The sequence below is a fragment of the Nothobranchius furzeri genome, chromosome 4 (genome assembly GCF_043380555.1).
Source record: "Nothobranchius furzeri strain GRZ-AD chromosome 4, NfurGRZ-RIMD1, whole genome shotgun sequence".
Taxonomy (NCBI): domain Eukaryota; kingdom Metazoa; phylum Chordata; class Actinopteri; order Cyprinodontiformes; family Nothobranchiidae; genus Nothobranchius; species Nothobranchius furzeri.
Genome location: NC_091744.1, coordinates 54,519,191 through 54,537,815, shown reverse-complemented (window position 1 = coordinate 54,537,815; position 18,625 = coordinate 54,519,191). Strand labels below are relative to the sequence as shown.

The 18,625-nt window shown below is 40.9% G+C and overlaps 1 protein-coding gene across 1 annotated transcript in view; it reads left to right on the top strand.

Moving 5' to 3' along the window:
• pik3c2a (phosphatidylinositol-4-phosphate 3-kinase, catalytic subunit type 2 alpha) overlaps positions 1–18,625 on the top strand; it is a 101,142-nt gene that overhangs the window by 44,455 nt on the left and 38,062 nt on the right. Inside the window, exon 5 of the mRNA XM_015963847.3 lies at positions 14,172–14,292. Coding sequence (XP_015819333.1) covers positions 14,172–14,292 — 121 coding nt within the window. The remainder of the gene's footprint in view (positions 1–14,171; positions 14,293–18,625) is intronic.

Here is an 18,625-nt window from a genome sequence, read left to right as displayed (position 1 = left end):
CTAACCCTGTCTCTAAGGGACAGCCCAGACACCCTGCAGAGAAGACTAATTTTGGTTGCTTGGATCTGCGTTATCATTCTTTTGGTCACTACCCAAAGCTCATGACCATAGGTGAGGGTTGGAACGTAGATCAACCGGTAAATCGAGAGCTTCGCCTTCTGGTTCAGCTCTCTCTTCACCACGACAGACCAGTATAAATATGTGCACCATAAATTACTAGTGTGCATTATTCCTAAACAATTTGAGTTACGTTGTTATTTGGAAAGCAATTTAGAATTTTTTTCTCCTTCCATTTGGCTGAATCTTTTGTTTATTATGTATTTACTGTTTGCTGCTTCTGTTGTGTGAAGTTGTTTCCATTTTTTAGTTTCCAGTTCAGAAAGGTCAATCCCAACAAATTTTTCACTTCTTTATTTTTAATCTGCTCAATAAAATGTTTTATTTCATGAGTAATCAATTAGAACTCCTGAAAAAAAACTTGAATTTCCACTAATCAACTAAAGGTATCGCAAATTACCAACAGTTTTTTTTATGGATTTTGCTGTTAATGTAGAATAATCTACTCCAAATTTGAAGAGTCTAGGTGTTGTAGTTTTGAGCTTGACCAGATCTAAATTAGACCAGCTTAAGCAAAAAATGAGACATTTGTTTTTTTATTTGTAACAAATCAAATAAACCATGTTTTAAAGACTATTAGTTTATATCTAGTCGAGGTATGAAGAGTCTAGGTCTTGCAGTTTTTCAGCTGAGCCAATTCTAATATGGTCTAGAAAAGTGCTGGAACCTGCTTCCTTTGAACTATTACAAATCAAAAATAGTTGTAAAAAAAAATCTGAAATGGATGTAACACCTTCCTCGAGTCCCCCAAGGTGCTTTACAACACAGTCATTCACCCATGCACACACAGTCATATGATGATGAGCTACAATTAGGGCTGCTCGATTATGGCAAAAATAATAATCACGATTATGGTGACTGAAATTGAGATCTCGATTATTTAGGACGATTTTTCAATTTATGTTGATTTTATTTGTTTTTATTCAGTCATAAAATTGCTCAGGGCACAATCAGGACAAAAAGAAATAAGAAACAAGATGATCACTAAAATAACTCCTGATTCCCAGTATAAAAAGACCAATAAACTTATAGCTCATAGTCTATGACCCAAGGGCTATAGACCTTGGTTTAACTCATTTAAGTCTAACCAGTACAGACCCAAATACCAATATCTTGCAAATACTGACAGCAAGAATTATACAGTGGCATTTATAACAAATAAATGCAAATAAATTGATGTTCACTAAATTTTGCATAACATTTATTGAGTCGTGTCAAGGTGCTTTAGGAGAGTGCACTAGCACTGTGTCCTCAGAGAGATTAGTTATTAGTTATCAGCGTGAGGAAGTTATTTCTACCTTATTTATAAACTATGTATTTACAAGTCCATCAGTTAATGTAATAATTGTCCCAACCACAGCTGCACCCCCCAACCCGGTCTCAGCAATCGGGGCAAGCTGCACGAGTGTTTAGCACGCCGTTTTTAGTGGCTCAGGAGTCCGCAGGTGCGGTGTGTGTGTCACTCACTCTGGTTACTCCAACAGGGAGCCGGCTCCGAGAGCTGTTTCTTTAGCAACTGACACATCACTACATCATTCCCTTTCCTAATGTTGTGAAGAACGGTCCGGAGCGCAGGCGGAGTGTTTAGCTAACCTGCAGGAAATGTCGACGACAGTTATCCAGAAAGTAGCTAAGGGTTACCAGAGATGTTTCTGAGGTGTTCGCTAGGTACTTTTAAGATTTAAAAAGTCAAGAAGGGGGTCTGAAAAGCTGTTGGAAATAGCATCAAAGTCGCTAAGTTGGCAACACTGTGGGAGGAGCGCTTCATTTGCAACTCGGGGCAGCGCAAGTGGGTGGAGCAAATAATTGGCTTGTTTTGTTTTTATAATCGTTCTAAACTCAGATTGGAATTGTGATTAAAATTCGATTAATTGAGCAGCCCTAGCTACAATGTAGCCACAGCTACCCTAGACAGTGGCAAGGCTGTTGAGCACAGGCACCACTGGTCCCTTTGAGCACCACCAGCAGGCAAGGTGAATTAGGTCTTGCTCAAGGACACAACAGCAGAATTCCCTGTCGGGAGTCAGGATCGATCCTGCAGCTCCCTCTCCCTCCAGAGCTACTGTTGCTATACTGGTGCTGTTAGTGCAGAATAACTTAGCTCGTCTAAAAAGTCTAAGTATTGTAAATTTATAATTAGGGTAGAGTAAAATGCTCGGGGAATGGAAATATTAGTTACAATTAGGGGTTGTGTCGACTAGTCGACTTCACTGCTCTGTAGTGACTTTTTATGCCTTTCATAGACTAGTCGCTGTCACGTGATAATGACCAACAAGATGCAGTCCTCGGAAATGACAGCAGGCGATGAGCCCCTGCTGTGCCAGAACGTCGGTATCTGACGCCCGCGGTAAAACGGACATTTGACCGAATTGTGACCTTTACCCTCTTGCAATTCCCCTCACCCCCATCCTAACCTTAACCAGCTTGCGCATGCAAAGCTCTGATCGTTGACGCGCTCCAGACATCTGCGTCCTGAGCACGGCCACAGTAACATTATCAAATTAGTTGTCGCCACCTCAAAAAGAAATTTATCACGCGATCGTTCATGTCGGCTCATTTCCTTTTATGCTTTCTGTCTTTTATTTGTGCCTGATGCGTTTCGCTGCTGTGGAGCAGAGCGCATCACCTGTTTTGTCCTCTGGTGACTTCACCACCAGTTTACCTCACTGGTGCGGCCAGCACGCACTCCGCTGTTTCTGCGGTCGGTAGATCTTTTAGAACTGCAGTTCAAAGGTAACTCATAAGGTGAATATATATGAAGCCAGGTAGCAGTTTTTCTTTAGGATTGAGAGGAGATGCAGGAAGATAATAAACAGAGACAGGACAGAAAAATAGTCAAATAAAAACAAGTTCGTTTTTGTACCTGGTGGTTGCAACAAACAGACACCATTGAAGGTCATCAGTAGCAGTGTTGGGAGTAATGTGTTATAAAAGTATCTAATTACTGTAATGCATTGCTTTTTGCTGTAATGTGGTAATGTAAGGCATTACAGGGGAAAAATGGTAATATTTTACTCGGAACTATTTTCAGAAACACTCGTTGCAACGTGTTACTTTTTTTGGTTAAAAATGTTTTTAAAATCCACTTGAAATGTTCAAATAAACTGAGCTTCTGCTACTAGCAACGAAGTATCAACATGCAAGCCAAACACGACTTCCGGTATGTCATCGGATTCATTCGCAAAATCGTCGGAGGGGAAACATCCGCCCGCCGGCCACATCAGTGAGGTGCATCACCGGAGGACAATACAGATGATGTGCTCGGCTCCACAGCAGCAAAAAGCATCAGGCACAAATAAAAGACATAAAAGAAATGAGCCGACAATTTGTTTTTGAGGTGGCAACACCTAATTTGATAATGTTACTGTGGCCGTGCTCAGGACGCAGATGTGTGGAGCACGTCAACGATCAGAGCTTTGCATGCACAAGCTGGTTAAGGTTAGGATGGGGGTGAGGGGAAGGATAAATTGCAAGAGGGTAAACGTCACAATTTGGTTAAATGTCCGTTTTACGGCGGGTGTCAGATACCGACGCTCTGGCACAGCGCGTTGCCTCCCGATGCACAGGGGCTCGCCACCTGCTGTCTTTTCCGAGGACTGCATCTTGTTGGTCATTATCACGTGACAGCGACTAGTCGATGGCAGGCATAAAAAGTCACTACAGAGCAGTGAATTCGACTAGGATACAACCCCTAGTACCTGGTGGTTGCAACAAACAGACACCATTGAAGGTGATCAGAAGTGAGGAACAGAAAATGAAATAATTATTTTAATGTTTAGAGCAGCAGGAACTCTGAGAGGCTGCAGGAGCATCAGTGAGTTTGCAGCCGCTGTACGGGGGAGGGAGGGGGGGAGGAGGCCTGAAGCAGGGGGACAGTAAAGATCCAGAAACTACCGTTATTTAACTTAGAAAATGTGGGCGCAATTTTAATTGCCAAAAACTCCAGCGAACCAACCCGCTTCAGGTGTATGATGTCATCGACTAGTCAAAGTCGACTCGATTTTCATTACTTGACTGTTGACTTTAAAAAAATTAAGTCATGCAGCACCTAGTTACAATAGCCCTTTCTGACTCTGAAACTAAAAAAGGAAACCAACTTCAGATTCATCTGCTATGTCTTTTTAGCTTTTGTAATAATTTAATCTTTTGTTCTTGATTAAGAGAAAAAGACAGAAAGAAGTCATCACATCAATAAGCAACCTCAGAGTTGACCCATAAGCAGGGATGGATGGTACACATAACTCTAGTAGCCGTTGTTTTTGCTCCAGTATCAAGTATTGATGTGTACAAACCAGATGTTTTAACTCATGGAGGCTGTAGTTCTGTTCTGTGTGAGCAGAGCGCACAGTGGGAGCAAGCTTGTAATTAGTCCGCACCTTTTTGTCGCTTGGGCGGCGTGGAGCGGTGCAGAAACGCGTTTCAACAATGGAACCGACCGTAATACTAACATAACACAGGTGCACAAAGGTGCGGGTTTCAATTAGCAACAGGAGGGCGAGGGAGAGGGCAAACACAGCCAGAGAAACACGGAGGGACTCGGCTGATAGTAATGTTTTTGAGCTAAACTGAGTGTGTGCGTGTTTAACCTCCTCATTCCCCACGGGTGCAACGCCTATGATCAGGATCCTAGCAAAACTGTTCTGGATGTTTTGCAGTCTATGAATGCTTTTTCCAGAGGTCTTGATGAGGGTTGTGTTATAGTAATCTAGTCTGGAAGAGACAAAGGCATGGATGTAGTTTGGCAATTTTTCTAAGATGATAAAATAACATCCTAAACAAGTGTTTGATGTGGGTGTCAAAGGTGAGTTGTGAGTCCATTTTGACTCCCAAATTAGTGACAGTTGTGGATAGGGATATGTTTTGGCCAGAAAAAGTTATGCTGGATATGGTGGAAGAGTGGAGCTGATGCTGTGTGCCAATTAGAATCGCGTTTGTATTAGAGCTCTTCAACTGAAGAAAGTTGAGCTTCATCCACACCTCCGTTCTCCAGACAAGTCTTTATTGTAGATGTTGGCACAAGAGCAGAGAAGGTGAATGGTGTCTTAAGGTAGAGCTGAGTACCATCAGCATAATAGTGGAAAAATATGCCATGTCTGCTAGTGATACTTCCTAAGGCAGTGGTACTCAATAAGTTGGCTGGACCGGGCCCGCAAACCCCCTCTTTGTGGTCCCTGGACCACCATTAAGAAGTGAGCCCAACTTACTCTGGTTACTAGAGCTAATGATGGTGAAATAAAGCCTGGATCATGCAACCCTCAGAGCTTCTGAGTGTGCCTTCATATGCTCCCTGTATGCCTGTTTATAAATGGTCAGTCCAGAGGCCTTGAGCCATTGCTCAAGGACAAACCTAGTCGTCCTCATCATTTGCAGATTCCTGGTGAACTATGGTGCTTCTACACTTATCTCCTGCATTAGCTTCTGATAAAAAAAATAGGCAGTGAAATGCTAGGATTAGAAAAACCTGTCAGATCTATGTCACACTGTCACTTAACATTCATGGTCTCACCCATCTTGACTCGTGACATCTTGGCTAATAGAAGCTAATTGTTAGCATTAGCAACTCCACCACACGGCAGAACTCCTTTAAGCCGGTCTTATTTGGGGAGATGAAACATCAACATTGTAGAGCAAACAGAGCCTATGGTAGAGTTGCATTGCTGTTAGCCAAGCGAGATGTCCAAATATCAGGAAATAAGACTCCAAATCCTGTCGTCTGAAACTCAACTCTGATGTGGCTCACTTCTAGTTCCTGAAACAGGCACACAAGAGCTTTTTCCCCGACTAAGACATTCATTTTTACTAGAGACCACTGCAATTGTATTGATTTGACATGTGAACCACACCTTTAAATTTAGGTAAAATGGAGGTCCTCATATTTTCCTCGGATGGTGCTGTTCCTACCATTAAAATGCATTTAGGTTTTTTGGCTACCTGTGTCAACTCATTTGTGAACTTTAACTGGAGCTCACAAACAGTCCCACATTACTTTGGCCTTGGCCTCCCTTCACTGGCTTCAAGTTGAGTTTAGGGTTCTGTTTAAAATCCTGGTTTTGACATTTAGAGCCCAACACAGGCAAGCTTCTCCTTACTTGGCTGAAAATCTACTCTCCGTCACAACAGTTGAGATCTGAGGGCCAGAGGCCTCTGTCGGTCCCAACTACAATGTTTAAGTCCCATGGTGACTGCTCCTTCAAAACTGTGGCCCCATGACTGTGGAACGGTCTTCACCTATCTTTGTGCTGTGCTGATTCTTTCTGTTTTAGAGAAGCTGCTAAGACCTGGCTTTTAATCTTGCTTTTAATTTACTTTGTAATGTTTCTTTTTCTTTGACCGCAAGTTCTGATCTTTTTCCATTTTCTTGTAATTTTGTTGCTTTGTTGTGCAGCACTTTGTAGTTTTTATCTGCAAAAGGTGCTAAATAAATACATTTTACTTACTCACAAAACACATGATCAATGCAACAAAAATGGACTCAAGAAGCATACTAAGGTCACAGAGAGACCTAGTCAGTCTCCAGATCTACTGTACATCCCATACAAATTCTGTGTAGTGAGCTGAAATCTATGTTACCAAACATCTTGGAGAGGTCATGGAGAGGATCTGCAAAGAGGAGTTGTACAAAATTCCCCTCAGATGAGTACAAAACTTGTGGCCCACTACAAGACACGCCTGGCCTTTGTGATTGGCAACAAAGTTTTTGCCACCGAGTGCTAAAGGCCATTTTCAAATGGATTAAATACTTTTTTGGTACATAAAAAAGCAAATAAATTGAAGACTTTTTGAAATGCAATTTTCATTATTATTTTGTCAAATAAATCAACATTTGAAATAATAAAGTGATCATTTTTTGTTAGTGAGCAAACTTATAAAACCAACAGGGGTACACATAATTATGGAAGTCCGACCTTATTTACTGACTCAAACTCTTCTCTAAATATGGTAGTAAATCAACAGTAATAAACAGACTCCTCTTATTCTACCCTCCAGACTTCCTCACTGACTCTCTTTCTTTCTTTCTTTCTTTTTTTCTTTCTTTCTTTCTTTCTTTCTTTCTTTCTTTCTTTCTTTCTTTCTTTCTTTCTTTCTTTCTTTCTTTCTTTCTTTCTTTCTTTCTTTCTTTCTTTCTTTCTTTCTTTAAACCATCTAAATTTGCTTCCCTCTTTCATATCATGTTGTCACCAGTGTGTTGACCCACATAGCTGATGTTTGGATTCCTCAGATAAATCTGTTCTCTGAAACAATGGGCCTCAGTTCTTGCTTTAACTAAAAGTTAGCATTTCTTTTTAAAGTTCTTTTTCAGGTTCTGTATTTCTTTGAGTGTCCTTTTTATCACAGTTTTTTCTTTTTTCAAAGCTCTGGCTTTTTCTTATTAATGTAACAGTGTCTGAAGAGTTAAGTGCTTAATTCCCCGCTTAGTCTGTCATAGTCATTATGTTATTGGGCAAGACATTCACCCAACTTCCCTGCTCTTGGTGGTCGGAGGGAGCCTGCAGCACCTAGTATGAATGGAAGCCTTAGTTCTGTCTATTAGCCTCAGGGCTGCTGTGGCTGCATTGTGGCTCATTACCAGCAGTGTGTGTGTATCTTTGTGCGTTTGCTGGCTGACTTGTGTTGTAAAGTGAATGAGGGTTCTGGGACTTTAGAAAGTGCTATATAAATACAGGCCATTTACCATGCAAATTAGTTGTGCAACTTTGAAGTTAATGTTTTGAAAATTATATTACACCCCAATCCATCAAATTCATCTTTATATCAGTAGAAATCAAGAATGATTTTCCATATGAATTGAGTAATCAAGAAAACAGTTCTGCAAAGTTGTTTGGGACCATATGAGATTATTCTCTGTTTTGAAGAGCTGATTTATGTTGGGCTTGGTTGTCAGGATTCTTTGCATACTGTGGCTGAGAGTTGAAGGGGTGGTCAGGGCAGTGCATTAATGAAATGAAAAGGGAGCAACTGCTGAGTGGGGAGGAGGTTGGGGAAAGTGTAGGAGCAGAGGGAAATGTAGTGAGAGAAAAGTGGAACTAGAGAAAAGAACGTGATAATTTTTAAATATAGAAGAAAGCGTTACATTTGTATAGACAGAAAGTGGTGAAGGTGAAGCTAAAACTGGACTTAATTCATGAAAACATAATGGAGCCGCAAGAGGGGTCTGAAATTACAATCTGTAGTTCAGATTTTGGAAAGGCAATGCCACCGTCTTTTTAGATTCAGAGATCAAAACCCTGCCGTCTTTGTGTGATAAAAAGAAACAAATATGCCCTAAGAGGAAAATTCATGTTGGCCTCTTGTATTCGCGATGTCGTTCTTTTGGTCACTGCCCAAAGTTCATGACCATAGATGAGGGCTGCAACGTAGACTAACCAGTAAATCTAAAGATTTGCTTTTAGGCATATATCTCTCTTCACCACGACAGACTGGTACAACACTCGCATCACTATAGATGCAGCACCAATATGCCTATCAGTCTCCTCATTTTTTCCCTCTTTCGTGAACAAGAACCAGAGATAATTAAATTTCTCCATCTGGCGCAGGACATCACCCCTGACTTGGAAAAGGTTTTCTACCCTTTTCCAGCTCGAGCCTGTGGTCTCAGATTTGGATGTGCTGATTTTCATCCCGGCTGCTTTACATTGGCCTGTAAGCTGCTCCAGCAAAAGTTGGGAGATCATGCTCTTATGTAGTCAACAGGACCACATCATCTGCAAAAAATCAGAGACCTGATCCTTAGGCCACTGAAATGGATCTCCTCAGAACCTTGTCTGCACCTAAAAACCCTGTCCATAAAGTCAAAGTCCCATTAGTTATCATCAAACACTGGTGAAATTACGTTTCACATTTAACTCATCCCCAAGAGGAGCGGTGAGCTGCAGCTGTGGCTGTGCTAGGGAACTATTTGGTGGTTTAACCCCCCAATCCAACCCCTAAAAGCTGAGTGTCAAATGAGGAGGCACTGGGTCCCATTTTTAAAGTCTTTGGTATGACCCGACCAGGATTTGAACCCCGATCTCTCAGCACTCCCCAGTAGACACGGTCAAACACCTTCTCAAAATCCACATGTAAACTGGTTCAGTGAACTCCCATGCACCCTCCAAGACCCTGCAGAGAGGACAGATTTGGTCCAGTGTGCCACAGTCAGGATCTCAGTATCCTCCTGAATCAGAGGTTCGACTATCCAGCGGATCCTCTCTCTAGAACGCCTCAATAGACATTACCAGGGAGGCTTAGAAGTGTGATCTCTCTCTCTGGCAACCACCACCCTGGTTTGCCAATCTAGCATTACTAACCCCATGTTCACGCAATATTGCAGAGTCACTTCAACCACACACCCCTTTTGAGATGCCAGATTGCAGACCAGAATTGCCTCAAAGCCGTTCAGACGTAATTTTCTATGGCCTCACCAATAGGGTTGGGCATCGTTTGATTTAGAACATTCCGATTCCAATTCCTCGTTTCGATTCCGGTTCCTATCGATTCCCGATTTCGATTCTTTCAAGACATGACATGCTTTACATGAGCCAGCTAACCACAGGTCCTACTTGATGAAATAATCTTAACTTCAACATGAATTTTAATTCTATGAACAACAACATCACCTTCATTTAGACAAAAACATGTTTTGGAGAAAAAAAGAAAAAGACTTGCAGCACAACCAGTGTGTTTGTTTCTGACCACAACCAAAGTCTGGAACAAGCCTCTGGGATGAGAGGCTAAATGTCTCCAACATATCCAGAAACGTCCAGCTGTTTTCAGCTAAAACTCTCAGGATGATCATGTCCAGGATGACTGAGAACTACACCTCCATGCTGCAGCAGCATTCAGTCAGAACAGGAAGTGAAACTTAAATGTAGCTGCTGTCAGTAACAATCTATCAGATTTTAAACATTAAAACTCAACAGAAATATCAGAAAGGAAATAAAAATGTTTACAGCTTTTTGTGTCATTTATTATTATTATTATAATTATTTATTGTGGCAGAAGCTGGTGTGGTCCACCACAGAGAAGCTGCTCTAGCAGGATGACTTTAATTATTCTACAGGTTAATGTTCAGACTGCTGATGCTCTGTGTGTGTTTTTATTTCTGCAGTGAGACAAACTCACCTCACACCGTCCAGAGTTTGTTCTTTAAAGTTTCTATTAAATCCACCGTGTTGACGTATTTTAACAAGTTTCCTCCACGAGTTAAAGTTTACATTAACGGAGTAAAAGTTTGGCAGACGCGTTTGTTTATATCTTGCTGCTGCGTGCTGGGTGGGGGGAGGGGGGACTCGGTGCTGCACACAGACAGCTGGTGTGATCAGCTGTGAAAAGCTTTGATCACAATTTGCAGATCACGTTTATTTTTCATGGAGATCGGCCGCAGATTCCTCTTCCGGTCGGCACACTGGGAATCGAAATAAAAAACGTTGAGCGATTCCGGGAAAAATGAACAGTTGGAACCGGTTCCAATCGATGCTCGATTGTCGATGTCCAACTCCAACCCTACTCACCAAACTCCTCCCATTCCCAAGTTTTTCTTAGCTGTCTGTCACTCACCGCCATAGAAACCCCATCCCCCCGTTCCGCCAGGCAACACCTCCTTGTGGCACATTTTTCAAACAGGAAATGTGGGCGGAGTGAGATTCTGGTAAAGGGGGCGGTGACTATGGAAGCTATAGAAATAAAAATAAAGAGGTTGAACATCGTCATGATTGGAAATAAATTATTTAAAATATATTTACAAAACAGTTTCTCGAAAATCATGAAAGGCTGAGAAGGAAGCATTTAAAAATATAATGTAATAGACAGAGTCATAAGCACAGAGGTATGTTATTCATATTTTCTAGAAATTTTTTTTACACTTTGCACTGGATAAAACTGTGCAACTCATGGAGTCTGATGTCACTGATGTTTAATGTGAACACGTCTTCAGGAAAAGTGCAACAAGCTGCTCTTCACACCAACACCAGAAGTTGCTGTAATGATTTTCGTTTGCTCACTTACCCTTTTCTCACTGTGACAAGCTCTTTTAGATGCCTCTGTTCATTCACAAATACATTTATGGAGATGGCCAACCTTGTGCTGATGTTTGTTTACACACAACCAGCAAGTCACCACTTCCTCACTGGTTATTTTAAAACAATGCAGCCCCCACCCCTCCACATCACAACTATATACAAACTTTGCTCGGTGCCTTCACCTCTTACCAAGCTGGAGATTTAACAGCAGTAGGTGAACTCTATCCATCATTACACACGTATCACATCCAGGCAGAACATTTGTATTCAGGAGTTCTTTCAAAACATCAGTTAGGACCTAAGAGTGTAATTTAAGTGAACCAATAAGACTGTGATTTAAGGGATGTTAGCTAAAATAAATGAGGTTTGTTCATAATTAGCTGGTTCTTCACACACATGTTGCATTTTGATCATTAATCATGCCTGAGGTTTTTTCATGTAGTTTCACCATTATCACTTTAAACCTGTAATGGTTTTCCGTTTGCTTGTATCCCTCCACCTGTCTGAATGTTGGAGTATGTTGGTTTGCTTAGAGTTACTGTGGAATTACTGCCATCTTTTTCACATTTTTTACAATGTTTGTCTTGCAGATTTAACAAGTGCTGACTGACTTCTGGCTGTCTTGGCTCCTCTAATGGGTCTTTACCATTAGTACCCATTCAGCAGGGCACCACTCATGTCAGCAAGGTTTCAGGCTGTTTACCTTGGGCCATGTTTGCCCTTTCCATTACTTGCTTTGATGCGGTTCAATGTGTAAAGAGCCAGGCTGACAACACAATGTCAGAGACTGGTTGCTCCAGAGTTTTCTCCCCCACTGCTTGCTTGTGTTTTTGTGGTGGGTGCAGAACACCTCACCCTATGGCTTACTGTCTGCTATGACGAGCCCCTCCCATTAGATCAATTCCTCAGTTGTCTAGGGTCTGTATTGTTTATTATTACCAGATATGAATGTTTTTGTGACCGATAGTCCACTTAAATTGTGTTCACATCACCGTACCAGCATCATTCCCTATTCATGTGTGTAAAAACAACTCAAATAGCATTTGTTATTTCTCATGTGTCCCTTTAAGATAGCTGCATTTTGCTCTGTTACCACCTTTGAATACTGTCAGTGTTAGGTGTGACCTTTCTGAATATTGGGTTAGAAAACACCCTCACACCACATGTGTGTTAATAATGCTGGCTTGCCACTGAACTAAGCAGTCAGACAAGGTTCCCCATTCCTCTGAAAAAAGGTGTTCTGTTGCTGCTGGACTCGGACTCTTATCTGTAACTTAAATATAGGTGCTCGGTCCAAAGTCGAGATGTTTCTGCACCAGTTTGTGTTCATGTTTATGAAGAGTATTCCAAAAGCCTTTGATGAAGTAGATAAACAACTGAGTAATCTGCTCCATCTGGGGGCTCTCCACCTTGTGTTCTCTTGATCAGTTATCAGAGGATAATAAACACACAAGGGCCAACCTCTACATCCCTCAGTAAATATTGCACGGCACTAGTAAGCCTGTTTGTTTTGAAAATAAAGCACAAGAAGCTTAAAAGATGGCAGGATTTTTTGTGGTTTGAGAGGAATTCGGATTAGACTTGAAGCTGAGTTCTCACACCAACAAAAGTAGCATTTGAACAATCCCTGAAAGTCTTCAAGTGGATTTTTGGCAATAGTCTTCCAAACCCAATCCAACGTTGCGATTTTTGCAGAGCTCTTGACTGGCCCAGGATCTGTTGTGTGAACTATTTTACACATCCAGGTTTACCCCAGGTTTTTAAAAAAGTGTTACAGCGGCAGCATTAGGTGTCAACAGGGAACGGGAGTTAGGGGAACCTGATGTTTTAGCAGATGGAGCGACGCATTTGGTTGTTTTACTGGTGTTTTTCTTTATGTGGTGCTGCTACAGCCAGTATCATTCATGGCTGTGGTTGTCTTTTAGACACTATTGCTGCTTCTTGTTCAATTCCTCATCTGCTGATCATTTTCTTTTCCTCACAGCACTTCTTGTGTGCATGCGTGCGTGCGTGCGTGCGTGCGTGCGTGCGTGCGTGCGTGAGAGAGAGAGAGAGAGAGAGAGAGAGAGAGAGAGAGAGAGAGAGAGAGAGAGAGAGAGAGAGAGAGAGAGAGAGAGAGAGAGAGAGAGAGAGAGAGAGAGAGAGAGAGAGAGAGAGAGAGAGAGAGAGAGAGAGAGAGAGAGAGAGAGAGAGAGAGAGAGAGAGAGAGAGAGAGAGAGAGAGAAAAAAAATTAGGGCTGGGAGATATGGCCCCAAATCTATATTGCAATATAATCTGAAGCATGTGCGATAATGATATTTATTGTGATATAATTTTTCCTCAGTTTATATGTCAAAATAACATGCTTTCAAAAATCCTCATATGGCAAATATATTGCAGTAGAATAAAGACGCCCAAAGAGAATGCTCGTCCTCCTCCACCCTCTCCATGCTTGCAGTCACTGCCATTCTGTTGTCCCAATGTCTGCGTGGGTGCACATCTTAGTGACATCATGTGTTACCGCGATAGAGCCAAAAACTCTATCATTACCCAATTTTATATCGTTTCTACCTTATATCGTTTATATTGCCCACCCCTACTTGAAATCACAACTTCTCTCCTTTCATAAACCTCTGATGGCACAAACGGTTGTGGAGTTTTGTCAGCATTCAGTGTCATAGCAGTGGGTTTGTGAGAAAAACATTCAAGCTGCCTAAAAATAAATCCACTTCCTACCATTAAATTTAATTTGTGCATTAGAGTAATAGCTTTTAATGTTTCGTTGGTATGATGTCATTTTCTGCCGTGCTTGTAAATGTTACCTGAACAAGGTTCAAATTTAAATTTCTGCCAGAAAAATCCCAATTGAAACTTTTCCTACAATTGTACAGCCCTGGTTTATTCGGCTGTTGCTTGTTTTTACATGTACCGTCAGGTTTCACTGATCTCATAATCACTTGTTTTATAATCTGCCAGATATAACTAATAGAAATTATTCACTGCTGCTTAAACAACACATTTAATCTTGATTTATTATTGTTTTTGTTTCATTTATTTATTTCATTTTTCCCCTCCAGTGAGTTCTCCTGTCGAGCTGTTAATCAGTCAGACTCTCTGCTGGGTCCACGATGACCTGGACAAGGTGGACTTCTCCAGTTATTTGCTTAAAGTCTGTGGTCGAGAGGAAGTGCTACAGAAGTGAGTGAGAACATCTTTGCGGATAAGGAGTCAATGGGTTTCATTTGTTTTCTTTGGTCCCTGTGTCTCCTCTCCACCTCTGTTTTAGTCTATCACACCTTTTTGGTACAAACAGGACTGATGGATATTTTTACATCGGTTCCATAGCTCCCACGCCCTACTCTAGTCATAATTGTAATTGCTGCCTTTCTTACCAGAATTATAATGCCACAAAACTCCTACATGAGCAAAGATAAGTGTGAGTTTAATCTGCCATAAATAGAAGTGCTAAGAGAATAAATCTTTAATGCTAGTACCTGGTTCAGCCACCTTTTGCCTTCAGAACCACCTAAATTCTTCATGCCATAGATAAAACAAGCAATTTTATACCTTTCTCGGTGGTTCTGGTCCATTATGACTGGCCACAATGAAAACCTCCTGTTTCACATCCCAAAAGTTCTGAACTGGACTGAGATCTGGTGACTGTGGAGGCCATTGGAGTCCAAAAGGTGGATAAGAATCCAAACACAGAAAGAACGTACCAAAGATGTTTAAAGAAAAATACGGACAACAAGGAACAAAGAACTTCTGCCGTTTGGAACGTTTACATCAAAAACGCGCATGTCTAAGGAAGCACCTTCGCTTCAATTTAAGATGCCGGGACGAAAATATCATGCCAACAAGCCTACAGCTGAAAGCATCGATCCAGACCGAGATAGCACAGAACGTAATGAAAAGAACACAGAAAGCACTACTCAAAGAAGGGATAAGAAATGTCGCAACCAAACAGAAGCAAGTGGAAAACGAACTGGAAAGAAGACACCTGGACTTAAAAAGGAATTACAAACTTGATGACAAAACGGAGGAACAAATTTAAGGACACATGATGGAACAAAAGGAAAAAGAGTTCCTAAAAGTAAAAGAAAGACACATAAAGAAGTAAAAAAAAACTCTTCAACAAGAAAAAAGAAAAGAAATACAAGATAACAGCACACAAAGCTCATGGGTATGTAATATTTCACAACACAAACTAACAGAAGCAGAAGAAAGCATATTAAAAAAAGGTTTCAACTTTGCAGTAACACCAAAGAAAATACCATATGATGAATTTGTTGTAGCAACAGAACTAGCATGTGAACAGATCACAGATGAGGGGAAAAAAACAGAACTTAGAAATAACGTTGTTGGGATATTAAAGAACAGCCAAATTCCACACAGCAATATTACAAAAGAAGAACATTCAGCTATGACAGCATTATCCAAAAATGAACAGATCATTATTCTCCCGGCAGACAAAGGAAGAACCACAGTAGTAATGGACAAAGAAAAATATAAACAACAGATGAAACAGATGCTAGAGGACAAAAATACATACAAAAAATACTTAAAAAAGACCCAACAGAAAACATTAAAAAAAACACGAAAAAATTACTGAAGCCACTACAAGAAAAAGGCAAAATAACAGAAAAAATTAACAAACACTTGATTCATACAGCAAACACCAACAATCTATGGAACACCAAAAATACACAAACAAAACACCCCACTTAGACCAGTAGTAGACAGCATAAGTACACCAACATACAACATGGCAAAAGAAATCAGCTAAATCATCAGTCCGTTATTAGGTAACACGGATCAACATTGCAAATATAGTATCGAACTGGCAAAAGAATTAAAAGAGATTACAATAGAAGATAACTGGGCTGCTTGGTGGCACAGTTTTTAGCACTGTTGCCTTGCAGCACGAAGGTCGCAGGTTCGAAACTCGGCTGTGGCCTTTCTGTGTGGAGTTGCGTGTTCTCCCCATGCATGTGTGGGTTTCCTCCGGGTACTCCGGTTTCCCCCACAGATCACAACATGCCCTATAGGTTATAAATTGTAAGTCGCTTTGGATAAAATTATCTGCCAAATAAATAAACATAAACATAAGTAAGTAAAGAACCAGAAACCCAGAAAGACGAGAACAAAAATCAGTGATAACCCTACCATACATCAAAGGCATAACAGAAAAAATAAGAGCAATAATGAAAAAACACAACATAAACACACCAACAAAACCATACACAACAGTTAGAAACAGACTAGTACACCCAAAAGACAAGATACCAGCTGGACTTAAATGTGGAGTCATTTACGAAATCCCCTGCAAACTCTGCAATGAAACATACATAGGAGAAAACGGACACCAACTCAACACACCAACAATAGAACATAGAAAGGAATGCGCGAAAGAGGCAAGTGGAAAACACACAAGAGCAGCGAAAGAAGAAGCAGAAAGTACAATAAAGAAGTCAGCCGTAACAGATCATTGTGTTGTGATTATTAGTCAACGAATAATTTGTAAGCTTTACTTACGTTTTTGGATTCATCAATAAATTCGTAAATATGGAAATATTTACCGATTTATTACGTAATTAGGATATCCGTGGATATCCTCGGGGCACCATCCCCTTTTAACAGGGGAAATATGAATACACACCTCTTATCAATCAGTCTAAAGTTTGTGAAATTCTTTAACGAGCTGCAGTTGTATTTTATATCAACACAAACAAATTCACTTGAGACAAAACTTAATTGGCAATAACATTTATTAACTAATATGACCACTTCAGCTCCTCCCAAAGCATTTAGCCAATCAACATCAACCAACTTATTTTATCAAACGAATAACAAGTAATGAAACAATGAGATGATAATGTGAAATAATAATCTGATCCGGTAGGTGGGTGTGATGACGTAAGCAGCAGTGATAGGTTGGTTACCAAGATGGAGGGAGTTTGGAAAAACAAAATGGCCGATCCCTTTGTCTGGCTGAAAAGGGGTCAAAACGTGTGTGTGTGTGTGTGTGTGTGTGTGTGTGTGTGTGTGTGTGTGTGTGTGTGTGTGTGTGTGTGTTTGTCTTTCTCAAATACACAGTCACACAGTGGACTTAGCTTTTCACAGTAACTCAATCAAAAACTCTTCAAAACCGCTTCACAAATATCAAGAAACACAACAAAAGATCAATCAAAGGCTAATGAAATATCTAAAACAGTGTCAGCCTGGCCACAGCATAAACCACTTAGATATTTCACAATAAAGAAATGGAGCTTACTGCAAGATGGTCAGGAGGGCGTATTTGGTACGGGAGAGAAAACCGTTTGTTATTTTAAAGCAGTCGCGCGGTCGACCGCTTGTTCGGTACTATTGTCGCGTGCACGTCCCATTTGTCGGTTCCGTTAAAACCCAGTTCCGTTAGAACTTATGAGACTGTGCATCCATCAGGGTTCGATGGGGATGTCGGTGAGTATTATAGTATTAGACCCTGGGTTGGGCGTCCTAAGTTAGAATCATATCTTTTATTTTAAAGGTGAAATAATATGTAAGACTTTTCCTTCTGTAGTAGCTCACTTCTTTTTAAGCAATCCCGTTATCTTAAGGTTTCTTTATATTAATCTGTCACAAACCGTAAAGTAAGTCCTGATAATTCAAGAACCCATAATTAATGTGCTTACCTCTGTGCAATAATGGTCAGGGCCCCCACTTGTGAAGCTTTAGTGAAAACCTGAAATAATCAGGATTATATTTCTTTTCCAAAAAAGTTTATTACAAAATAGAAAAATACAAAAATGAGTAAATATAAAAACAACCGCTATCCCCCAAGGAGGAATTAGTTCAAAATAATTAAATAAGAGAGTTGGTTTACACCAGCTCCTATCTTCTGAGAATCTCCCCAAACTACTACTAAAACTCTTGTCTAGCTCTGCTTCTCTCCAAAAAACTGACCTGTCATCCCCCATCCAGCAGGACGGGGGATGACCCCTCCAAATCTGCTCTGTCTCTTCTTGTCGTCTGCCCCAGCTCTCTCTCTCCGATCTGAGCTGCATCCTTTTTATATCATTCCTGAGACTGCTTTACACAATGTAAGAGTCACATATCATTCTCTCCTGACAGTTTAGGTCAAGAGGTCATTTACCAGATACACACTTTGTAGCTCAACACAAGACATTTGGTATCATTTTCACTACATGCAGCATTCTTCTTAACACAGGTCATTACATCATCTTTTGCAGTATTGTTCAGTTTCCCTCCATTGTTCCTGAGAGGGCTTCTGGATCTGATGGGCTTGTCTTCATTCTGTTCTCCTCCAATCCCATCTTTCCAAGCCAGGGGTGGATCCAGGGGTGGGGCCAGCCAGCCTGACCTTTTGCCTAGTTCTGTCCTCTTGTCCCTGTGACCCTTCTGTGACCCTTGTTTCTGACCACAGTTTTTTGACCTGCAGCCCAGCTCCTGTCTTCTGGCTGATTTTGCTCGCACAAGCCAGTTCAGTGTGTTTCAGCTTGCCACCGTCTTTGGCATGTGGGGACTGGCA